The following is a 26389-nucleotide window of genomic DNA, read 5'->3' as shown; positions in this document are numbered from 1 at the left end:
TCCTGGTCTCCCATGCGGGTGCAGGGCCCAAGGAGTTGGGCCATCCTCCACAGCCTTCCTGGGCCACAGAAGAGAGCTGGACTGGAAGAGGAGCAACCAGGACTAGAACCCAGTGCCCACATGGGATGCCGGCACCGTAGGTGGAGGATTAACCAAGTGATCCACGGCACCAGCCCCAAGATAGCTGTTTTTTTAATAACGAAGGTTTTTTTTTTTTTTTTTTTTTTTTGGTTCATTATGATGGCTTTTACCTTTGCACTATTCCAGTAGAGAATCTGCTCTTTCAATGAATATCCAGAAGTGTGCACGGGGTGTGGCCAGGGAGCTCTATTCAGTGCCCACGGTTGAGGAGAGTGTCCAAGTTGACACCCAATCTCTGTCTCTCTCTCTTTTTTTTAATCAGAGGGGAGGTTTGATCAGCTCTGTGGGCTTAGTCTCAACATTCACCTCCTCGCCTCCAAGCAGACCAACGCCTAGGTGCTGGCCCTTGTGGGTATAATATTCATCCTTGCTTCCACAAGAATCCTACAAAGGATCTGCTCAGTCTTCGGTGTAAGCACAGTAATGACCTACTCCAGGGAATCAGGGAGCTCAGTGAATGTGGAATTGCCCACAATGATTGCTCAGAGACCCTACCACTCACTGGGCTCTCCAATGCAGCCAGAGTTTTCACAGTCCCAGCACACAAGGTTCCCACAGCATGAGCACCCAGCCCTGTCAATTCTCACAGCCAGACTCAGGCATCTCCTCTTGGCTGGTTACTAGGTATGATGACACAAGCTGGTACAGCTGTTATGGTCGTCCAAAATGGTACCTAGGCCTCCTTGGCAAGTTGCAAGAACCAGTGCTGGGTGGTCAGGAAGGGACAAACATGTCCCCCGTTTTTCCTTCTAGATTGGCAGGTACACTATCTTCGATAAGGTTCCAAGCCAGACTCACTGATTGGCTCTTCCTGCAGCTTTATCGCTAGTATCTTGCACTGCTGCAGTCTGTTCTCACCTCATTCTCCAAAGCTGGTGCTGGGGTTCTCATCTGCTAAAGTGCAGGACTGACTGTGTCTACAACATCAAATTGGGGTGGGACTTCCTCTGCAGTTTTCACCATAACTTTCCCTGAGATTAACTCTCACCACTTCTTTTAAACTATCTTCCTTTAGACTAGCAGTAAGCTCCATCAGCATTCTGCATCTTGGAATATGTCCTTTTTAGTTCTTAAGACATTTTGCATAGAAGTTTTTTAAAGAAAAGAGGTTTGAATGGTTATCACTGTGTAACTTTCTATTTTGATATTGAATTGCAACTTACAGTTAGCATGCAGAAACAATACAAGAAACTCCTCTGCCAGTGCCGCGCTCAATAGGCTAATCCTCTGCCTGCGGCGGCGGCACCCCAGGTTCTAGTCTTGGTCGGGGCGCCGGATTCTGTCCTGGTTGCTCCTCTTCCAATCCAGCTCTCTGCTGAGGCCCAGGAAGGCAGTGGAGGATGGCCCAAGCACTTGGGCCATCCTCCACTGCACTCCCTGGCCACAGCAGAGAGCTGGCCTGGAGGAGGGGCAACTGGGACAGAACCAGTTGCCCCGACCGGGACTAGAACCCGGTGTGCCGGCGCTGCAAGGCGTAGGATTAGCCTGTTGAGCTGCGGCGCCAGCCACAGACAGACAATTTATTAGATCCATAGCCCGTATTCAAATTTCACCATCAGTAACAATATTTTGATAATTTTACGTTTCCCTTTGCCCAATGCAGAATCAAATTCAGGCTAAATATTCCATACTGATTTTTTTAAGCAAGAGTTCCTTCAGCTCTTTTTTATTTTTTTGATAACCATTTAAGAGAAATATAGCTATTTACAAACACTTAAAGTGAGTCAGTTTCATGTTTCTTATCCTTGGTCTCAGGTTACACATTTCTGGCAAGAAATGCTATATCTTTCACACATATTGCTCCTAGATTCATGATGTTAATTTGTTCTAATATTAAACATGTTTTAGCTAACTTATTTAAGCTAAAGTTTCTACCTGGTTTCTCTGTCGAGGAGTCATTATTTTTCTTTTCAATTAATAATTTGTTGGTGCATTAATTAATAATTTGGTGCTGCATTAATATTCTGTTCCTCAGGAATCTTCTACCCACTGCTTTTATTACCAATTGCTTTTTCATTATATTTTCCTTGACCTTTATTTTTATCCAAAGACTCAAGTAATGAAGGAATATGTATGTAATATTTTGGTGATAACAAACTGTCATATTTGGCTACTGAATGGCTTCTGTGACTTTATTTTCTTAATTGCCTAATTTAAGAGGCACACACAGGCACACACCCCAAACATACACTTAACTGAGTTTCTACTCACTGGTCATGTCCACAGCGCTTACATGCTTGGTACTGGGCTGGACCAAAGTTGGGATACCATAACATGCTACCTCCGAGTCTCTGAATTAGTCAGACTCTGATGTGGGTCTGATGTGTCTACCTGCTAAACACCTGCTTCCCCATGTCTTTTCTACATGTTAACACAACTCTCTAAAAATAGTCATATTTTCTGGCACAATAAGTTATTCATGATATCACCTGCACTTTTCTACTACCAGACTTTGTTTAAAACAGCTGTAACATCACAAATTAATTTTGATTTCAAATATTTTCTATAATCAATACCACACACACTTATTGGTACATCATGGTTGACATGTGCAAATAAGCACTAAGTGAACCAAATCCTGGATCTGCATTAAAATATAGCACTGCTGTGCAATGACACTTGTGGAGTTTTTCTGGTAGTAAGTAGACTCAAAAATAGTCAACTGTCATAAAAGTAAGGAAAACAGGATAATGTGTAAAATAGAAAAAATTTTAAAGCTTTTTATGTTTACTTGAAAGGCAGAGTTAGAGAGAGAGGGAAAAACAGATAGTAATATCTTCCATCTGCTGGTTCACTCCCTAAATGGCAGAAATGGCTAGGACTAAGTCAGACCAAACTCAGGATTTAGTAGTTTCATTTGGGTCTCCCATATGGACACAGAAGCCTAACGACTTGGGCCTACTGCTTTCCCAGGTGCAATAGTAGGAAGCTGGATTGGAAACAAAGCAGTCAGCACATAAACTGGAAACTTTATGGGATTCCAATGTTGCATAGTTCAGCTTAACTTGCCATGACACAATGGCAGCCCAAGAAAACACAGATTTCAAAGAAGGGTGATGTATTTTACAATCTGTAATTAGGTCCTACAGAATCTATCAAGTAATCAGGAAAAAAAAAGTCCTAATAACTCAAAGTGCAATCAATACAAAGACTGGGGGATAGAGATGGAATACAGTAGGGAAAATGAATAATACTAATAAAATGATTATCCGAAATTTGTAAAATATTATTGAATGGCAAGAATCCCAAATCATTTTGTTGCACTTATGTCCTATGCTTGAAGAGATCCCAGTAATATTTTTTATTATTATTTTTTTATTTTTTTTTATTTTATTTTTTTGACAGGCAGAGTGGACAGTGAGAGAGAGACAGAGAGAAAGGTCTTCCTTTACCGCTGGTTCACTCTCCAATGGCCGCCGCGGTAGCGCGCTGCAGCCGGCGCACCATGCTGATCCGATGGCAGGAGCCAGGTGCTTATCCTGGTCTCCCATGGGGTGTAGGCCCAAGCACTTGGGCCATCCTCCACTGCACTCCCTGGCCACAGCAGAGAGCTGGCCTGGAAGAGGGGCAACCGGGACAGGATCGGTGCCCCGACAGGGACTGGAACCCGGTGTGCCGGCGCCACCAGGCAGACGATTAGCCTAGTGAGCCTTGGCGCCGGCATATTTTTTTTTTTTTGACAGGCAGAATTAGATAGTGAGAGAGAGACAGAGAGTAAGGTCTTCCTTCCATTGGTTCACCCAATCAAATGGCTGGTGCACTGCGCTGATCTGAAGCCAGGAGCCATGTGCTTCTTCCTGGTCTCCCATGTGGGTGCAGGGCCCAAGAACCTGGACCATCCTCCACTCCCTTCCTGGGACAAAATCCGGTGCCCCAACTGGGGTTAGAACCCGGGGTGCTGGCGCTGCAGGCGGAGGATTAGCTTAGTGATCCGCGGTGTGGCCCAATCCTAGTAATATTTTATCATTACAGATGTAATTTTTTAGTATTAGTTCTACAAAATGGTAATTAAATATTTTACAGGGAAATTTTACTTTACATTTAAGGGTCAACTGAACAGCTTTAATCAGAAATGGAAATTAAGGAGGAAATGAATAGTTAACTAGAAACATACTCAATGATTCAGGAAAATATATATTTCTGTGAAAAAACTTAAGTTCTAGCTATGCGACAAGCACTATTCTGTCAAGCACTTACTTGTTTATGACGTAGTTTTTTTTTACAATGATTATATTCTTTATGTAAAACATTTTTTTTTATTTGACAGAATTAGTGAGAAAGATCTTCCTTCCGTTTTATTCCCCAAATAGCTGCTACGGCCAGTGCTGTGCCGACCCAAAGCCAGGAGCCAGGTGATTCCTCTTGGTCTCCAATGTGGGTGCAGTGGCCCAAATACCTGGCCATCCTCCACTGCCTTCCCGGGCCACAGGAGAGAGCTGGACTGAAGAGGAGCAACTGGGACTAGAACCCAGTGCCCATATGGGATGCTGGTGCCACAGGTGGAGGATTAACCAAATGAGCCACGGCACCGGCCCTACAATGATTATTCCCATTATATGAATTTGGAAAATTTTACATACAGAGGTATATCTTACAAACTACAAAGCTATTCTGTGTTGTAGCTTTAAATACAAGTTTTTAAATGATGAAGCCTGTAGTAACAACAGCTTCTTTGAAAAGAAATAACATGTCAACACGATGAAACTAAAGAATACAGACACTCTTGTGATCTCAAGAGATGCCAGATAACTTAAAGAAATGAGGCAGAGTATTCTTCTATGGCAAAAATTACATACAATCTTTGCTTTGGCTTAGAGTTTCAATTGCTGACAATGAATGAGTTAAAGAAATGAAATAACATAGAAATGAGGAATTATCAGAGAACAGGAATTAAGTTTAAAACTCAAAGTATTGTGATGCACATTACAATGACTAGGATTTGGAGGGGGCGGAGCCAAGATGGTGGATAGTGAGGACCTGCGCCCACAGTTGGGAAAATAAAGTTTCATAAAAGTGGAATTACTGTAGCTTCAGGAAAAGACTCAAGAAAAAAACTGCAGAGGAAACGCTTCCGGATCTAGTGGATGTGACACAGAGGACCTACAGGGAGCCCACTGCGTGGACCAAACCGCGGGAGCTGAGAGCAGAATCTCCGCAGCGCAGGAACGAACCAGAGGTAAGACAAAAACGTCAGAAACCCTAGACATTGGTGGGGAAAGGCATAGGCCTCTCTCTCCACTCACCTAACAAAACCAAGCAAAACAAAGGGCAGGCGCCAGTTTACATATGTAAAGCGCCACCAAGGAGTACACAAACTCAGTAACTTTGGAACTTTGGTGAAACTTGAGAACACATTGAGGGCTGCATAAACTCTTTGTGTGGTCCCAGGGGTAGATCAATGAATACTCACAGAGGCCAGATTTCAACTACCCTCAATTCCACTCACCTGTGGGGAATTACTTCCCAACTGAGTAAAAAAAAAAAAAAAAAAAAAAAAAAAAAGGAGAGAGAGAGAGAGAGAGATCCAGCAAGGAGCAAGGGAGAGAACAATCTGGATGAGTCACTTGTTGCACAGCCTTAAACCTGAAGAATCAAACAGAGCTCTCTGGCCACACCCATCACAGCCTCTAAGGATCCATCAAAGCAGACAGCCAACTTAGAGGCATAGTATAACAAGAAAAAAACACCACAGCAAAAAAAAAAAAAAAAAAAAAAAAAAACCATAAATTATCTCCAACATGCCAAACAACAAACGTAGAAACCGAGGTAACAAGAGCAAGGAAGACACTATGATGCCCCCAAACGAACAAGACACCCCAATCCAAGATTATGAAGATGAGGAGATAGAGGAAATGCAAGAAGGGGATCTCAAGAAATTGATAAGAACATTAAGAAGTTCTCAAAAACAAATTCTTGAACTACAGAAATCCTTAATGGACAAGATAGAAAATCTCTCTCGTGAAAATGAAATAGAAAGGAGAAATCAAAATGAAATGAAACAACTAGTAGAACATGAAACTGTGATAGTGACAAGAAACCACAATGAAATGAAGAACTCAATAGATCAAATGACAAACACATTAGAGAGCCTTAAAAACAAAATGGGCGAAGCAGAAGAGAGAATATCGGAATTGGAAGACAGAGAACAGGAAAGGAAACAGGCAAATAAAAGAAGAGAAGAAGAAATCAGAAATCTAAAAAATACTGTCAGGAATCTACAGGATACTATTAAAAAACCCAACTTTCGGGTTCTAGGAGTTCCTGAAGGCATGGAGTGGGAGAAAGGATTAGAAGGCCTTTTTAGTGAGATACTAGCAGAAAATTTCCCAGGTTTGCAGAAGGACAGAGACATCCTAGTACAGGAAGCTCATAGAACCCCTAATAAACATGATCAAAAGAGATCCTCACCACGACATGTTGTAATCAAACTCACCACAGTGAAACATAAAGAAAAGATCCTAAAAGGTGCAAGAGAGAAATGTCAGATTACTCTCAGAGGATCTCCAATTAGACTCACAGCTGACTTCTCATCAGAAACCCTACAAGCTAGGAGGAAATGGTGAGATACAGCCCAGGTACTAAGAGAGAAAAACTGCCAGCCCAGAATATTATATCCTGCAAAGCTCTCATTTGTGAATGCAGGTGAAATAAAGACCTTTCACAACAAACAGAAATTGAAAGAATTTGTTGCCACTCATCCAGCCCTGTAAAAGATGCTTAAAGATGTGTTACATACAGAAACACAGAAACACGGTCACCAATATGAAAGAAGGTAAAGGAAGGAAACCTCACAGCAAAAGATCACAGGAGTCTCAAACCATATATTAGGAAAAATCTTTGGCAAATGACAGGGCAAACTTACTCCTTCTCAATAGTCACATTGAATGTTAATGGCTTGAACTGTCCAGTTAAAAGACACCGACTGGCTGATTGGGTTAAGGAACAAAACCCATCTTTTTGCTGCTTACAAGAAACTCATCTCTCCATCACTGATGCATACAGACTGAAAGTGAAAGGCTGGAAAAAGATATACCATGCCAACAGAAATGAAAAAAGAGCAGGCGTAGCCATCTTAATATCGGACAACATAAGCTTTCCAAAAAAAACTGTTAGGAGAGACAAAGAGGGGCACTATTCAAAGATTAAGGGATCCATTCAACAGGAAGATATAACGATTATCAATGTATATGCACCTAATTACAGGGCACCAGTTTATTTAAAAGACTTGTTAAGGGACTTAAAGGGAGACTTAGACACCAATACAATAGTACTGGGGGACTTCAATACTCCACTCTCAGACAGATCAACAGGACAGATGATCAACAAGGAGACAGTAGATTTAAATGACACTATAGCCCAAATGGATCTAAGAGATATCTACAGAACATTTCATCCTACATCTAAAGATTTTACATTCTTCTCAGCAGTGCATGGAACCTTCTCTAGGATTGACCACATACTAGGCCATAAAGCAAGTCTCAGCAAATTCAAAAGAATTAGAATCATACCATGCAGCTTCTCAGAGCCCAAAGGAATGAAATTGGAAATTGGCAACTCAGGAATCCCTAGAGCACGTGCAAACACATGGAGATTGAACAACATGCTCCTGAATGAACAATGGGTCAGAGAAGAAATTAAAAGAGAAATCAAAAATTTTCTGGAAGTAAATGACGATAACAGCACAACACACCAAAACCTATGGGATACAACAAAAGCAGTGTTAAGAGGAAAGTTTATATCAATAGGTGCCTACATCAAGAAATTGGAAAGGCACCAAATAGATGAGCTTTCAAGTCATCTCAAGGATCTAGAAAATCTGCAGCAAACCAAACCCAAACCCAGTAGGAGAAGAGAAATAATTAAAATCAGAGAAGAAATCAACAGGATTGAATCCAAAAAAAATTACAAAAAATCAGCCAAACAATAAGCTGGTTTTTTGAAAAAATAAACAAAATTGACACCCCATTGGCCCAACTAACTAGAAAAAGAAGAGAAAATACCCAAATCAATAGGATCAGAGATGAAAATGGAAACGTAACAACAGACACCACAGAAATAAAAAGAATCATCAGAAATTACTACAAGGACTTGTATGCCAGCAAACAGGGAAATCTATCAGAAATGGACAGATTCTTGGACACATACAACCTCCCTAAATTGAGCCAGGAAGACATAGAAAACCTAAACAGACCCATAACTGACACAGAAATTGAAACAGTAATAAAGGCCCTCCCAACAAAGAAAAGCCCAGGACCAGATGGATTCACTGCTGAATTCTACCAGACATTTAGAGAAGAACTAACTCCAATTCTTCTCAAACTATTAAGAACAATTGAAAAGGAGGGAATCCTCCCAAATTCTTTCTATGAAGCCACCATCACCTTAATTCCTAAGCCAGAAAAAGATGCAACATTGAAAGAGAATTACAGAATGATATCCCTGATGAACATAGATGCAAAAATACTCAATAAAATTCTGGCCAATAGAATGCAACAACACATCAGAAAGATCATCCACCCAGCGCAAGTGGGAGTTATCCCTGGTATGCAGGGATGGTTCAACATTCGCAAAACAATCAACGTAATACACTAAATTAACAGACTGCAGAAGAAAAACCATATGATTCTCTCAATAGACGCAGAGAAAGCATTTGATAAAACACAACACCCTTTCATGATGAAAACTCTAAGCAAACTGGGTATAAAAGGAACATTCCTCAATACAAACAAAGCAATATATGAAAAACCCACACCAACATCCTATTGAATGGGGAAAAGTTGGAAGCATTTCTGCTGAGATCTGGTACCAGACAGGGATGCCCACTCTCACCAGTGCTCTTTAACGTAGTTCTGGAAGTTTTAGCCAGAGCTAGTAGGCAAGAAAAAGAAATTAAAGGGATACAAATCGGGAAGGAAGAACTCAAACTATCCCTCTTTGCAGATGATATGATTCTGTATTTAGCATTCCCAAAGAACTCTACTAAGAGACTACTGGAACTCATCGAAGAGTTTGGCAAAGTAGTAGGATATAAAATGAATGCACAAAAATCAAAAGCCTTTCTATACACAGGGAATGCCACGGTGGAGGAAGAACTTCTAAGATCAACCCCATTCACAATAGCCACAAAAACAAGCAAATACCTTGGAATAAACTTAACCACAGACGTTAAAGATCTCTATGTTGAAAACTACAAAACCTTAGAGAAAGAAATAGAAGAAGATACCAAAAAATGGAAAACTCTTCCATGTTCATGGATTGGAAGAATCAACATCATCAAAATGTCCATTCTCCCAAAAGCAATTTATACATTCAATGCAATACCAATCAAGATACCAAAGACATTCTTCTCAGATCTGGAAAAAATGATGCTGAAATTCATATGGACACTTAGAAGACCTCGAATAGCCAAAGTAATCTTGTACAACAAAAACAAAGCCGGAGGCATCACAATACCAGATTTCAGGACATACTACAGGGCAGTTGTTATCAAAACAGCATGGTACTGGTACAGAAACAGATGGATAGACCAATGGAACAGAATAGAAACACCAGAAATCAATCCAAACATCTGCAGCCAACTTATATTTGATCAAAGATCCAAAACCAATTCCTGGATTAAGGACAATGTATTCAAGAAATGGTGCTGGGAAAATTGGATTTCCACGTGCAGAAGCATGAAGCAAGACCTCTACCTTTCACCCTACACAAAAATTCACTCAACATGGATTAAAGAGACAAATATCATTTGTTTTCCCTGATCGGCGACAACTGAGCAACAAAGGGAAAACCTGTTGTAGTGAAATTGACACTATAAGAAACAATTAACCGATCAGCTCTTGTCCTGACCCTTGATGTACAATGTAATACTTTATCCTTTTTAGTATTTGTTGTTGTTGTTGTTCTAGTACTAGTGGTTGAACTCTGTAACCAACACACAATTATTCTTAGGTCTTTAAATTTTAACTGAAAAGTGATCCCTGTTAAATTTAAGAGTGGAAAAAGAGAGGGATGAGGTGTACAATTTGGGACATGCTCAATCGGACTTGCCCCAAATGATGGAGTTAGAAATGTCCCACGGGATTCCAATACAATCCCAACAAGGTGGGATCTACCAATGCCATCTCACTAGTCCAAGTGATCAATTTCAGTTCACAGTCGATGGCTCTGATAGGTCTAAGAGTCAAAGGGATCACACAAACAAGATTAATGTCTGCTAATACTAACTGATAGAACCAAAAAAAGGGAGAGAAGGATCCAACATGGGAAGTGGGATACACAGCAGACTCATAGAATGGCAGATGTCCTAAACAACACTCTGGCCTCAGAATCAGCCCTTAAGGCATTCGGATCTGGCCGAAGAGCCCACGAGAGTATTGTAGGCATGGAAAGCCAAGATAGCATGGAAAACAAAAAAAAGAAGAAGACCTAAATGAAAGATCTCTGTTAGTGAGATCCCAGTGGAAAGTATGGGGCCATCAAAGAAGGAGGTACCTTTCTCTGAAGGGAGTAGAGAACTTCTACTTTGACTATGACCCTGTCGGAATAAGATCAAAGTCAGCGAACCCTAAAGGCTTCCATAGCCTTGGTAACTCATGACTAGAGCCTAGGGAGATTACGGACACCATAAACAAGTGTGTCAAATTGTTATGTCAGCAACAGGAGTCACTGTGTACTTACACCCCATGTGGGACCTGTCCTTAATGTGTTGTCTATTGTGCAGTGATGCTATAACTAGTACTGAAACAGTATTTTACACTTTGTGTTTCTGCGTGGGTACAAACTGATGAGATCTTTACTAATTATATACTGAATCGATCTTCTGTATATAAAGATAATTGGAAATGAAAAAAAAAAAACCTGGTGTTAAATTGGAAATGGCATAGAAAATTAATTTTTTAAAAAAATATTATGTAGGATCTCTGTCTTTAATGTGCTGTACACTCTTATTTAATGCTATAACTAGTACTCCAATAGTATTTTTTTCACTTTGTGTTGCTATATGGGGGCAAACTGTTGAAATCGTTACCTAATATATACTAAACTGATCTTCTGTATATAAAGAGAATTGAAAATGAATCTTGATGTGAATGGAAGGGGAGAGGGAGCGGGAGAGGGGAGGGTTGTGGGTGGGAGGGAAGTTTGGGAGGGGGGAAGCCATCGTAACCCATAAGCTGTACATTGGAAATTTATATTCATTAAATAAAAGTTTAATAAAAATAAATAAATAAAGAACAACAACAATGACTAGGATTTGATTCCCGGCTGCAGTTCTTGACTGCAACTTAATGGAAGGCAGCAATGATAGCTGAAGTAGTTTAGCTCTTAGAACTGACATGGAAGACCTAGAATGAATTCCAAGTTCTTGGTTTCAACCTCAGGCCATTCTCAGCTATTCTTGGTATTTGTCAGAAGTACTCTCTGCCACTCAAATAAGTAAGTATAAAATAACTAGATTAAAGTATCTAACTGGCCCCAATCTAGGCAAAGTTCTTTAATGGAAACATAAAAGTATTGTATATCCTCAACGTATGCAATCTTTTTCTGTTATTATTCTCCACATAATACAACATAAAATATAATGCTGTACCATTTACACATAATTTACAATGCATTAATTGAAATCATTCAGAAGCACATGGAAGGATATGTGTATATATCCAGATAATTATTTGTTATATCCAAAGAGATTTCTTTATATAAAGAACTTAAATATCTGAGGATTTTGGTGTATGGGCTCCTGAAATCATTCCCCATACATACCAATTATAAATATAATTCACTTTAATTTTCCCTCTTTTAAAACCAGGTAAGGGAAAAATAATTTGATTACTTAATTGCAAATTTTAGCTTAACATACATACCTCTAGCATATAATCTGATGCTGTTCATATATGCTGCAAGGTTTTCTGAAACCAAAGTAACTAAGGCATGATCACGCTGAAGCTGGTTGATCAAATCATGACGGTAGAGTATGTGGGGGCTTCGCTGAGTTTGACTGTAACAAGAAGAATTTAATATAATTAGGCAAATGACAATAGTTGTAATTAAGAGATAAGTGGACACCAAATAGTAGTTACATTCATAATAAAATGTTGAAAATATTCTGTTTAATAATAAAATATCGGCTGGCGCCGTGGCTTAACAGGCTAATCCTCCGCCTTGCGGCGCCGGCACATCAGGTTCTAGTCCCGGTTGGGGCGCCGGACTCTACCCCGGTTGCCCCTCTTCCAGGCCAGCTCTCTACTATGGCCCAGGTCCTTGGGCCCTGCACCCGCATGGGAGACCAGGAGAGGCACCTGGCTCCTGGCTTCGGATCAGCGAGATGTGCTGGCCACAGTGGCCATTGGAGGGTGAACCAACGGCAAAAAGGAAGCCCTTTCTCTCTGTCTCTCTCTCTATCCACTCTGCCTGTCAAAAAAAAAGAAAAAAAAAAAAAAAAAAAAACAAAAAACAAGCATATGTAGAGAATAATTTGTCTCTCAAAAGATTATTTCAATGTTTGTGTTTTTATTGTCTATCTTTCCAAAATCAAATTGTATGTTACAGAATCATGGTTTCTCAAATACTCAGCTTGCAACCAATTCTGCCCAGATATATATATATATATATATTTTTTTTTTTGACAGGAGGAGTGGACAGTGAGAGAGAGAGACAGAGGGAAAGGTCTTCCTTTGCCGTTGGTTCACCCTCCAATGGCCGCAGCGGTAGCGCGCTGCGGCCGGCGCACCGCGCTGATCCGATGGCAGGAGCCAGGTGCTTATCCTGGTCTCCCATGGGGTGCAGGACCCAAGGACTTGGGCCATCCTCCACTGCCTTCCCGGGCCACAGCAGAGAGCTGGCCTGGAAGAGGGGCAACCGGGACAGAATCCGGTGCCCCGACTGGGACTAGAACCCAGTGTGCTGGCGCCGCTAGGCGGAGGATTAGGCTATTGAGCCGTGGCGCCGGCGTCTGCCCAGATATTTTAAAAAAGATACCTAATTCCTTTAACTTTCCCATTTCATCATTTTCAAGGAAACCAATTCCTCATTATTATTAATCTATGGTGATGAGATCACCAGGCTTAGAAGGGTATCTATTTGTAAAGAGAAAATGGGCACACTTGTTACATTACATGGGAAGTACGCTGGACCAAATGAAATTTCTATCTTTAATTTTCCATTTTTAGAGAAATAGATAAAATTCAACTTGAAATATCTAAAAACACAAATGACATTTCAATTTCTTTTAAAAAAGGAATTCTGTTTAGAGTTGATAAAGACTTGATAATCACATAAATTTTCTTACATGAAAATTTTTCTAAAGGGTTACAGAATCTAAGATTATAGCTATAACTAGTTAGATAAACCCAAGGTTCATTGATTAACTGCATTATGACTCCTCAAACATAATAGAAGAAAAGGATAAATTACTCTAGTAATGACAACTAGCAGAACAAAGTAAACACACAAAAAATCCAGCCAAAATAACAGTATACAAAATCTTATAATTTTCATAATTTAAATTGTGGTCTGAGAGTAGTCTAATTTTTGAAATGTTAGCTTAACACATAAAAACTTATCCCGTTTGAGGAGGTGGTATTTCCTAGTGAAAAATTTGATATTAAAAAATGTCCTCTCTCTCTAACTGTGCACTCTGCCTGTTTAAAAAAAAAAAAAAAAAAGCTGGCACTGTGGCTCAATAGGCTAATCCTCCGCCTGCGGCGCAGGCACACCGGGTTCTAGTCCCGGTTGCCCCTCTTCCAGTCCAGCTCTCTGCTATGGCCCGGGAAGGCAGTGGAGGATGGCCCAAGTCTTTGGGCCCTGCACCCGCATCGGAGACCAGGAGAAGCACCTGGTTCCTGGCTTCGGATCAGCGCGGTGCGCCAGCTGCAGCACGCTGGCCGCAGCGGCCACTGGAGAGTGAACCAGCGGTAAAGGAAGACCTTTCTCTCTATCTCTCTCACTGTACACTCTGCCTGTCAAAAAAAAAAAAAAGTCAAAATTGTGTGAGATAATTTAAAAAAACAATGAAGACTATATAAAGTACTATCCTGTGCGATAATCGTACACATTGGGTGCAAGAAACAAAGCAGTAAAAATAAAAAATTAAATGAGAAATGAGAGTAGAAACAACATGTGTCATCAACTTTTAGATAGCAAAGAGAATTCTGTACTAAAGGCTCAGGGAAATATCTTGGCTCTGATACCACCTGCTGTGTAATACTTAATGTAAACAATTTAGCTGTGTCATAAAATATAAAGTAGTTGAATATAATTATTTCCATTCTCTAGGCTATTTTTCACTCTAGTTTTCTTTAAAATTTGCCTTAATTGAATTTTATTTTTAATGTGATTTGTAAATAAAAATAACAAAATTCTCTATACTAGATCTTACCTGAGATTTTGTGGTGCTTCCCCAAACAAACTACAAATTTCTCTTATTTGTTTCAGTGCAGGAATTACCCACTTGTCATTTGTGCAAAGTTCTTCTATAAAGCGATCTATCCACTGGATCTTTTGTGTATCTCGATCCTTATACAAGAGAAAAAATTTATGTTTAAGTGGAAAAGAATACAACATTATTTTTCTTTTCAACTGTTTTGAGAATTTTAAAATATGAAAGATTTTAAACTCAATGTAAACAAAAATATGGAGCTGTAGCATAGTTACCAAAGAAAAATACTTTCAGTCATTATTATCTTGAAATTACAACTTAAAACTCTAAAATGTAAAGCACTGTTATTAATGTTCTATGGATCCAGATCTGTATCCAAGACAAATATCTACTTCTACAAAAGCAATATTTTTAAAACATCTGTCTGAATATTGTTACTGCATATTTTATCATAAGATTTATCCTATCATAACAAAACCATATCCCATTACTAATATATACTGATTCTGTCTTACTTCTTTCTAACCAGAACGAGAAATATTGAAAAATTATAAATCATCAAGAAAATAATTAATTCTTTTTTTTTTTTTTTGGACAGGTAGAGTGGACAGTAGAGAGAGAGACAGAGAGAAAGGTCTTCCTTTTTGCCGTTGGTTCACCCTCCAATGGCCACCGCGGTAGGCGCGCTGCGGCCGGCACACAGCGCCGATCCAATGGCAGGAGCCAGGTGCTTCTCCTGGTCTCCCATGGGGTGCAGGGCCCAAGGACTCGGGCCATCCTCCACTGCCTTCCCGGGCCATAGCAGAGAGCTGGCCTGGAAGAGGGGCAACCGGGACAGGATCGGTGCCCCGACAGGGACTAGAACCCGGTGTGCCGGCGCCGCAAGGTGGAGGATTAGCCTATTGAGCCGCGGCGCTGGCTGAAAATAATTAATTCTGCAAGTTAAAAAGTCAACAAAGCACAATATAACCATAGGGAAAATTGCAGAAAAGTACAGGTTTTCAACAAAAGGAGAATTAAAACTATTTTAAGAATAAGTTTATTTCAACTACTCTCAGATGGTTTATTTGTTTCAATCTTCTGAGCCACAAAGACAAGTAATTTCAAGTTCAGGTTTGGGTATATATTTTACTTAAAATGATTCTGCAACTGACATATTTGGAAGAAAAATGACAAGTTCAGTATTTGTGTAATACAAACTTGTAGGGACAGTTTTGCAAACTTATTTAGAACAGTAAGTGTAATACCTTAAGTGTAGACATCTTTTCAGACTAATAAGCTATTTTGATGGCTATACATACTACTTTCATTACTGTACAAGGTTTTATTGTATAAGTTTTTTTCCTGTATCATTATGTTGTTTTCATACAATTCCCTGAAAAAAACTCACAAACATCCAATTACTATAGTGAATATTAACTATTTATCTTTTGGGTTGCTTAAAAATATTTGTAACCTATGAAATTTAAAATTTGCAATGGCTCTGGAGCCAGCAGTGTTTCAGTGAGTAAAGCTGGCATCTACAGTTCCAGCATCCTACGCGGGAGATGGTGTGAGTCTCATCTGCTCCTTTTCTGATCCAGCACTCTGCTGGGAAAGCAGTAGAAGATGGCTGAAGTCTTTGGGCTCCTGAACCCACCTGAGGAACCCAGAGGAAGCTCCTGATTTCAGATCAGTTCAACTCCGGCTGCTGCAGTCATTTGGGGAGAGAGCCACTGGATGGAAGACCTCTCTAACTCTGCTTTTGCCTTTATGTAACTATGCCTTTCAAATAAATAAATTTTGAAAAAAAAAACAAAAACAAAAACAAAACAAAACAAAAAACCAAACAACAAAAAACTGTAATAGGTCTTCTAAACCCTGGGATAAGGCAATGAAAGTGGTAGACTCACTGGTTCACCTTCAAAAAGGTGAACTCTTCACTCAAAGTAGGGAAACTCAGTTCATATTTTATATAATAATGTGTGAAAGAATATGACAAAGATTAATGTAAGCAACTTTAGCATTTATAACATGTACATGGCTTTGATTCTTTATAATACTTCTCCATTTAATAAAATATCATTTCCACTGGAAATCCTAATAAGCATGTCAAATACTAAATAAACACTGAATGAGCAACTAAAATTAATTATAGGTAAATATCTGGTTCAAATGAACTAAATGAAGTTTATTTTTTTCATCACATGTGAAGATGCAAATGTATTAAAGATTATTGGAAGTGGAAAATGCTCCTTTCTCTTTACCTATTTGTAAGGACAGTAACTATGATAAAATTAATTTGTATATTCTTCAGAATTAATAAAAAAGTAAATATTTATAGGTTGCTAAGATCAGAGTGCACAGAGTTATGGATGCCTAATCTTCATTTCTTAAGTCTCCACGTTAATATTTTAATCTAATTATTTAATGACAATCAGTTCTGTAAATACTTTAGAACCACCACTAATTATACGGTTTTCAAAAGCTGAAAGCATTATATTGTGTTTGCTTGACTAAATTAAACTTGAGTCCCAACCAAAAGTAGAATACTACTTTACTCTTTAGTTATTTTTTATTTTAAAAAAATTTTTAGAAAACGATTTTATTTAATAGCCAATTACAGACAGAAAGGAAAAGACAGATAAAGAGACAAAGAAAAATCTTCCATCCACTGGTCACTCCCCAGATGGCTGCAATGGTCAGGGTTGGGTCAGGATGAAGCCAGGAGCCCAGAGCTTCTTTCACGTCTCCCACGTGGATATGTGGGCCCAAGCACTTGGGCCATATTCCATATTTCCCAGGTACATTTCCCAGAGAGCTAGATAAGAAAGCACAGCGGCCAGGATACAAACTAGCATATGGGATGCTGGAGCTGCAAGCAGTTATTTTTACCTGCTATGCCACAATGATAGCCTTATGAATGCCTATACTCTACAAATGGAGAACATCCCAGCTCAGTCCTCCCTTTTGAAAGAGAGTAAGTCATGGTTTACAGAATCCTGGACTGTCCCATTATAACCATGGCAAACCATTACTGACAAAAATCCAAAAACTGGTGTAAGATCATAGTTAAAGTTGATATTTACGGGATGGTGCTGTCGCAGAGTAGGTTAAAGCTGCTGCCCACAGTATCAGTATCCCATACAGGTGCCATTTTGAGTCCTGGCCACTCTACTTTCAACCCAGCTCTCTGCTATGGCCTGAGAAAGCAGTGGAAGATGGGCCAACCCCTTGGCCCCTGCAGCCATGTGGGAGACCTGGCTCCTGCCTTTGGATTGGTGTAGCTTTAGCCATTGTGGCCACTGGGGAGTGAACCAGTGGATAGAAGACCTCTCTCTCTCGCTCTCTGCCTCTCCTTCTCTCTCTGTGTAACTCTGATTTTCAAATAAATAATCTTTTAAAGTTGATATTTAAAAATAAATAATTAAAATCAGTAAAAAAATAATAAATAAATAAATTTCATGAATTTAAAACCAAGGGAGCTGATATTTATTCAGAGAAGCAACTATTAAATTGTTCATTTTATTAACTTCTTAAAGGGGATTAAAACCTAAGTACTAAAAGTCACAATTAGTTTTAGCTATTTATTATCTATTTAATTACTTTTTACAGTTTTACCTATTAAAAACCTTTTTTCAGAAAGTAAACATGCAAAGTGAATGATGTATGAAAACTTGTTAAACAAATGGCTAAAAACTTGCTAAAAACAATGCCTATCCGACAAAAATAAATCAATTACTGAAAATTAGTTTAAAAATAAAAATGATGCCATAAATTTCAACTTTAGTCACTAAACTATACTAATTATGAAAGGGAAAAAAAAGTCCAGAGAAACTGATCAAAGAAACACTGTCATACCTGAGAACAGCTGTAATCTAGTATTTTTATGTGGGCACTGAGTGCCAGGTCCATTATGTCTACAGGTACATCATCACTGTGGGCCAGATTCCAAAGAAGGTTCAATACTTTATGTGCCATCACACCATCTTTATCATCTTCTGCAAGACGACGTATGAGCTCAAGTAGTTTTTCACGCTGTTTGTTACTTGCATTAGTCCAACTTGCCTAAAAAATTTTTAAATAATGTAATTTTACATTAGTTACATCTTTGTATAAAGTATTTTCAAGCCATCATACATACACATACATTCCTACTACAGCTAAGCCACAGGAAGCCTATTAAACTCAAGAGTTTACTTGTTGTTTACCAAAAATAAGACTAAGCTGACCATGGTGGAAATGTAAATCCCTCTGTATTCAAAATTTTCTTTCTTTTTTTTTTTTTTTTTTGATAGGCAGAGTGGACAGTGAAAGAGACAGAGAGAAAGGTTTTCCTTTACCGTTGGTTCACCCTCCAACGGCCGCCACGGCTGGTGCACTGTGGCTGGCGCACCGTGCCGATCTGAAGCCAGGAGCCAGGTGCTTCTCCTGGTCTCCCATGTGGGTGCAGGGCCCAAGGACTTGGGCCATCCTCCACTGCCTTCCTGGGCCATAGCAGAGAGCTGGACTGGAAGAGGGGCAACCGGGACAGAATCTGGCGCCCTGACATGGACTACAACCCGGTGTTCCGGCGCCGCAGGCGGAGGACTAGCCTATTGAGCCACGGCACCGGCCCAAAATTTTCTTTCTACAAAGTGTTAATCAGTATTGCCCATCTGTGTGACAAAAAAGGTGATAATGGTAAAACTGGAGTTCTGCCTCTACCAGGTCAAAGTCATGGGCATCCCTCTCTCCTTGTCTGAATAGTGTGAATGAATTTAAACAGAAATTTGATAATATCTCTAAGGTCTCTGGGTTTCAATGAACAATTATTAGACATGGCAAGAATCAAAAAAATATAAAAATGAACTTAGGAAGATAATTTTTAAAAGCTCAAACCAAGTATTATCAAACAATTTAAAGCACTCATGCAAATCATTAAGTGTTAAAAAAATTCAACAGAAATCTGAACCATGTTTAATAATCTCTCAGGAGACAAGAAAGAAAATAAAAACAGAAGAAAACACACACAAAATAGTAAGTTTAATCCCACAAATTAAATTAAGTAGTTTAAATATAATAGCTATAGGAGCCAGCGCTGTGGCTTAGGGGTTAAAGCCTCCACCTGCATTGCCGGCATCCCATATTGGTTGCCATTCAAGTACTCGCTGCTCCACTTCCAATCCAGCTCTCTGGTGTGGCCTGGAAAAGCGGTGGAAGATGGCCAAGTCCTTGAGCCCCTGCATACATATGGGGAGATGGGGAGGAAGCTCCTGGCTCCTGAGAGGCATAGCTACAGCCACTGCGGCTAACTGGGGAGTAAATAGCGGATGGAAGACCTCTCTCTCTCTCTGGTTATCTTTCTCCTTCTGTGTAATTCTTTCAAATAAATAAATAAATCTTTAAATTAAAAAAATACAATTTCTATAATGCAGAAATAGGGATTATTTATATTACTAAATACAAGAAACAAGTAGTAAGAATGAGAGGATATAATGGAAAAGGACAATCCATCAACAAAGAATAGGAATATGGAATGTTATTCAGTAAAAACTTGAAGCATAAACAGAATTCAAGCAAGAAATAGACAAAAATCATAATTACTGTCACAAGCACTCTCCACCCCTCTCAAAGATAACAAAACAAATGAACAAACAAGCAAACAAACAAAAAACCCAAATGGGATACAGAACTCAACCAGATCATCAACCAATAGGATTTCACTGAAATTCAAGGATATTCCATTTAACTGGAGCAGTATTGAGAGAAAATATGTCAAGAAACACATCATAAACAAAAAAGACAAATATCAAACTTAAAAGACTAGAAATCTTAATGAGTAGATTCCACATACCCTGTAAATAAACTATAAATCACAAATATTCAGAATACAGGAAAATTTCCTAGAACTACTTTCCTAAGTACAAGTTATATATTGTTGAAGAAGGACCTTAATAGAAAATAAAATTATAACTGGAACCAGTATTGTGGTGTAGCAGGCTAAGCAGCCACGTGTAATATCAGCATCCTATAACAGGAATCAGTACAAGTCCTGGTTGCTCCAACATTTGATCAAGTTCCCTGTTGATGAGCCTGAGAAAGCCACATGCTTGGGCCCCTACAACACATGTGGGAAATCTAGATGAAGTCCCTGGCTTCAGCTTGATCCACTCACTTTTGGCCACTGCAGTCATCTGGGAGTGAACCACTGGATAGAACTCTGCCTCTTTCTAACTCTGCTATTGTGATAAATAATAACTAAATAAATTCTAAAAAAAAAAAAATAAACCAATAAGTAAAACAAAACCAAAAACAAAAAACACCTAACAATAACAACAACAACAACAAAAAACCCTCAATATAATTGATTTTGGGCCCATGCTGTGGTGTGGTTGGAACCACATATGGGCTCTGGTTTGAGTCCCAGCTGCTTCCACTCCATGTAACTCCTTTATAATTAATGTACCTGAGAAAGCAGCAGAGAAAGTCAAAGTCCATGAGCCACTGCACCCACATGGGAGATCCAGAGGAAGCTCCTGGTTTTGGAAGAGTCCAGCCCTGGCCATTTCATTCATTTGGTCTCTCTCACTAACTCTGCTTTCACATAAATAAATAAACGGTTTTTTTAAATAATTTTTTTACAAGCTGTATTTATTTCTTTGACAGAGAGAGGGAGAGGTCTTCCATCTTCTGGTTCACTCCACAAATGGCTGAAATTGCCAGGGCGGGACCAGATTGAAGCCAGGAGCCAATAATTTCCTCCAGGTCTACCACTTTAGTGTAGGAGTCCTAGGACTTGGGCCATCTTCCACAACTCTTCCAGGCTCTTAATAGGAAGCTGGATGGGAAGTGGAGCATAACTGAGACTTGAACAGGAGCTCATATGGGACACCAATGCTAAAGGCAGAGATTTAATCTACTATGCCACAAAGTCAGCCCCTAAATCAATCTTTACAAAAAAAATGCTCCCCCTAAAGTATAACTGATTTTATTTAAGTCATAATAAATCTAAATTTACATAAAACATATATGATATGAAAGCAGTGGTGATACAGAAATACATAGCACATTAAATGCTTAAGAAAAAAGATGCTCGGGCCGGCACCCGGGGATTCTAGTCCCGGTCGGGGCGCTGGATTCTGTCCCGGTTGCTCCTCTTCTAGTCCAGCTCTCTGCTGTGGCCCAGGAGGGCAGTGGAGGATGGTCCAGGTTCTTGGGCCCTGCACCTACATGGGAGACCAGGAGGAAGCACCCGGCTTCGGATCAGCGCAGCACGGCGGCAGGAATGTGCTAGCTGTAGTGGCCACTTGGGGGGTGAACCAATGGAAAAGGAAGACCTTTCTCTCTCTCTCTCTCACTAACTATGCCTGTCAAAAAAAAAAAAAAAAAGAGAGAGAGATGTTCAAGTACTTGAAACTTCTATATACAACTGAGAAAAAGCAAAGTAAGACCAAAACAAGGAGAAGGAAATATTAAAGAACAAAAAAAAAATCAGCAAAACTTAAAAAAAACAAAATGAAGAATTAGTTTTTGAAAGGACAGTAATCAAACTTTCAGGAAAAAAGAAAAATTATGAATTATCAAAATTAGAAATCAATTATTATAGGGAACAGACATAAACAAAGAACACTAAATATTAGAAGCAAACATCATCTAATATTTTATGACCAAATGAATCACTTCCTGTGAAAATACAATTTCTATAAGTCATCTATACAAACTAGGCAACTTGAGTAGAGCTGTCACTTTTTAGGAAACTGAATTCATACCTTTAAAATTCCAAAAATAAAAATCTTGAAATTCACATGGTTTAGTGAAAAATGTACAAACACAAACTATTAATACCAATTATATATATTTCTTCAAGAAAACAGAAAAGAAAGGAATACCTCTTATTTTATTTCATAAGGAAGTAATGCTCTTTCAGGAAAACATAATTAAAGAGAAAAATTACAGATTCCATCCTTCTTAAATATTGATAAAAATTTTCACATACAAAACACTAATAAAATGGAGTTCCACAGTATATAAAAAGAAACAGAATATGATCAAGCTTAGTTTCTTTTTAGATGCAAGATTTTCAATAATGAAAATACAATCAGTGTAGTAAATCCTTCACAGAATGAAGATCTTACTTGCAGAATCACATAAAATGAATATACAAAACGCACTTCGCAGATCATAAACTACCAACACTACAGTGCTGAGTAGCTAGCCATTGATGTTTGGTATGTTAGGTATACGAACACATTTTAAATTTATTACATATAATTTTTAACATTTATTTATGTATTTGAAAGGTAGAGTTAGTTACACAGATGAAGAGAGAGAAACAGGGAGAGGGCAGGGAAGAGAGAGAGAGAGAGAGAGATAGAAATAGAGGTCTTATCACTTGGTTCAGTCCCCAAAAGGCTGCCATGTCTGAAGTAGGGCCAATCTAAAGCCAGGAGCCAGGAGCTTCTTCTGGGTCTCTCAGGTACATGAAGGGATCCAAATCCTTGGGTATTTGGCTTTCCTAGGCCAAAGCATAGAGCTGGATTCAAAGTGGAGCCGCTGGGACATAGTGTCCATATGGGATGCCAGCACTGCAGGCAGAGGCTTAACCTACTACATCATAGCACCAGCCCCCTTATATATATATATTTTTTTTTTGGACAGGCAGAGTGGACAGTGAGAGAGAGAGAGACAGAGAGAAAGGTCTTCCTTTTCTATTGGTTCACCCCTCAATGGCTGCTGTGGTTGGCACACTGTGGCCGGTGCACTGTGTTGATCCAAAGCCAGGAGCCAGGTGCTTCTTCCTGGTCTCCCATGAGGGTGCAGGGCCCAAGGACTTGGGCCATCCTCCACTGCCTTCCTGGGCCACAGCAGAGAGCTGGTCTGGAAGAGGAGCAACCGGGACTGAATCCAGCGCCCCTACAGGGACTAGAACCCGGTATGCAGGCGCCACAGGTGGAGGATTAGCCTATTGAGTTGCAGTGCCGGCCCCTTATTATATATTTTTAACCACATCATAAATGCAGGAGCATCTGTAGAGAATAAAGGTATTCCTATAGAAATTAAAATTCTCATAAACATAAATAAAATCATCCTAAAATTTATATAACAACCAAATGGAAAAAAAAAAAAACAGCTACCAATTTTGAAAAAGACTTGATAGAAATCTGTCTGCTTAATCTTACTATAATAATGATTGAAAACAATCAAGATTCAGTAGTTCTGGCACTGGGATAGACACAGATAGCCTGTAAAAGCCCACGTACTTTCCCAAATGATTTCTGGCTTAAAGACAATCTTTAACAAATAGTGCCTAGAATTTATGATGATTTGCTTACTATTATTTTTGAAATATTGATGTCTTGTGGGTTCTTGCTATTAATTCAGAGAATAAATCTGAATACCGGCTCAAATAAACCAGAAAGCATGGTAAGATTTAATGTTCTTTTATTCAGTCAGAGAAATGCATAGGAGAGTGAGGGCTTTAAGGGAACAAGGAAAGTCTGGAAATAAGTTAAGGCAATACCAAACAGAGAGCAAGTTGAGAGCCATGTGCAGCAGGCCTTTTGTTAAGAGCACCTATTATGAGCAGCTTATTACAGGAAGAGTATAGGCCCAAATAATTGTGAAAAAGGGCAAAGAGAAAAAAAGAGGAAAAGGGGTTGGCCCCACTGTATTTCAAGCCTTTATCCACTTCAAAGGGGAGTGGTTATGTAGCCTGAATGGCATACAGGTGGGGTCAGGTAGAGATCAACAGGGGTGTGGTGTCCCAGCTTGCAAATCTAATCATTTCTACCCTATATGCTTGCCTACATCAGAACCATTAGACCAAAAAAACTGCAAATAATCAAAAATCAATCAGAATGGGCATTCAGCCCAGTGGCTAACATGCCTCAAATCCAAGTATCTTGTTTGATTACTGTCTCTGGCTTCTGACTCCTGGGCTGTGCTAAAGAAGATCATGAGAAGTAATGTTGATGTCCCAAGTAATTCTGTTCCTGCTACTCACATGGGGGATCTGAACTGCATTCTAGGTTTCTAATTGGTGAGGCCCAGTCCTGGGTGTCTGAAGTTTTGGGGTGTCAATCAGCAAACAGAATCTCTTGCTCTGTCTTCATCTGCCATTCAAAGTACCAAATGAAGGTTGTATACACTCTCACACCTAATATTTATTCATTCAAAATAGACTAGATTTAAATGCAGTATGTAGAACTATAAATATTTTTTAAAAGGAATGCACAGAAGACTCTAGTTACTTACATTAGGGCACCAAGTTCTCAGAACTGATTTTATTTATTTATTTTTAAAATTTTTTTGACAGGCAGAGTTATAAACAGAGAGAGAGAGACAGAGAGAAAGGTCTTCCTTCCGTTGGTTCATTCCCCAAATGGCCACAAAGGCTGGAGCTGTGCTGATCCGAAGCCAGAAGCCAGGTGCTTCCTCCTGGTCTCCCACGTGGACGCACAGGTCCAAGCGCTTGCGCCATCATCTACTGCCCTCCTGGGCCACAGCAGAGAGCTGGACTAGAAGAGGAGCAACCAGGACTAGAACCTGGTGCCCACATAGAATACCAGTGAAGAATATATTGGAATGCAAGTGAAGCATGGCGCTGGGCCCCCAGAATTGACTAAAAGCATGATCTACAAAAGCTGGCAAGCAAATAGAGCCCCATAAAAAAAAAAAAAAAAATTCCAGGCAAAAGATTGCTAAGAAAAAAAAAAATCCATTAGCAAATCATGTATGTGACAAATGACTATAATACTGGGCAAACTTTTTTCTGCCAAAGGCCATCAGGAAATTTGTAACGTAAGTTGCAGGTCAAACAAAATTATTATCTTAAAAGTTAACCTTGAGTTGGGGGGCAGCACTGAGAAATAGTGGGTAAGACCACCTTCTGCAGTGCAGGCATCCATATGGGCACTGGTTCTAGTTCAAGCTGCTCCTCTTCTGATCCAGCCCTCTGCTGTGACCTGGGAAAGCAGCAGAAGATGGCCCAACTCCTTGGGCCCCTGCATACTCGTGGGAGACCTAGAAGAAGATCCTGGTTCCTGGCTTTGGATCAGTGCAGCTCCGGCTGTTGCCACCATCTGGAGAGAATCAGCAGATGGAAGACCATTCTCTCTCTCTCTTTCTGCCTCTGCCTCTCTGTACTTCTGCCTTTCAAATAAATAAAAAATTGATATTTTAAAAGGAAATCAAAATGAAATATTAGAAATTAAGAATTCAGGGCTGGTGCTGTGGCACAGTGGGTTAAACCCTGGCCTGAAGCACCGGCATCATAAATGGGTGCCAGTTCTAGTCCCGGCTGCTCTGCTTCCAATCTAGCTTTCTGCTATGGCCTGGGATAGTAGTGGAAGATAGCTCAAGTCTTTGGGCCCCTGCATCCAAATGGGAGACCCGGAGAAAGCTCTTGGCTTCTGGCTTCGGATCAGCACAGCTCCAGCCACTGTGGCCATCTAGAGAGTGAACCAGCAGATGGAAGACCTCTCTCTGTCTCTCTATAACTCTTTTAAATAAATAAAATGAATCTTTTTTAAAAAAGATTCATTTATTTAACTGAAAGTCAGAGTTACATAGTGAGAGGAGAGGCAGAGAGAGAGAGAGAGAGAGAGGTCTTCCATCTGATGGTTCACTCCCTAGTTGGCCAAAACGGCTGGAGCTGCACTGATCCAAAGCCAGGAGCCAGGAGCTTCTTCTGGGTTTCCCACGCAGGTGCAGGGGCCCAAGGACTTGGACCATCCTCCACTGCTTTCCCAGGCCACAGCACAGAGCTGGATCAGAAGTAGAGCAGCAGGGCCTCAAACAGGCGCCCACATGGGATGCCGTGCTTCAGGCCAGGGCATTAACCTGCTGCACCACAGTGCTGGCTCCAATAAAATAAATCTTTAAAAAAAGAAAATATTAATAACCTAGTAATGA

At 39.7% G+C, this 26389-nt stretch overlaps 1 protein-coding gene across 1 annotated transcript in view; it reads right to left on the bottom strand.

The window, feature by feature from the left end:
• LOC133754013 (probable ubiquitin carboxyl-terminal hydrolase FAF-X) overlaps window positions 1–26389 on the bottom strand; it is a gene marked incomplete at its 5' end in the record, with an annotated part of 187857 nt that overhangs the window by 101889 nt on the left and 59579 nt on the right. Inside the window, 3 exons of the mRNA XM_062184644.1 lie at window positions 12003–12136; window positions 14516–14652; window positions 18356–18562. Of these exons, the coding sequence (XP_062040628.1) occupies window positions 12003–12136; window positions 14516–14652; window positions 18356–18562 (478 nt within the window). The remainder of the gene's footprint in view (window positions 1–12002; window positions 12137–14515; window positions 14653–18355; window positions 18563–26389) is intronic.

This window comes from Lepus europaeus, chromosome Y, assembly GCF_033115175.1.
Source record: "Lepus europaeus isolate LE1 chromosome Y, mLepTim1.pri, whole genome shotgun sequence".
Taxonomy (NCBI): domain Eukaryota; kingdom Metazoa; phylum Chordata; class Mammalia; order Lagomorpha; family Leporidae; genus Lepus; species Lepus europaeus.
The sequence above is the reverse complement of the archived record's forward strand: the minus strand, read 5'-3'. Positions and strand labels throughout refer to the sequence as shown.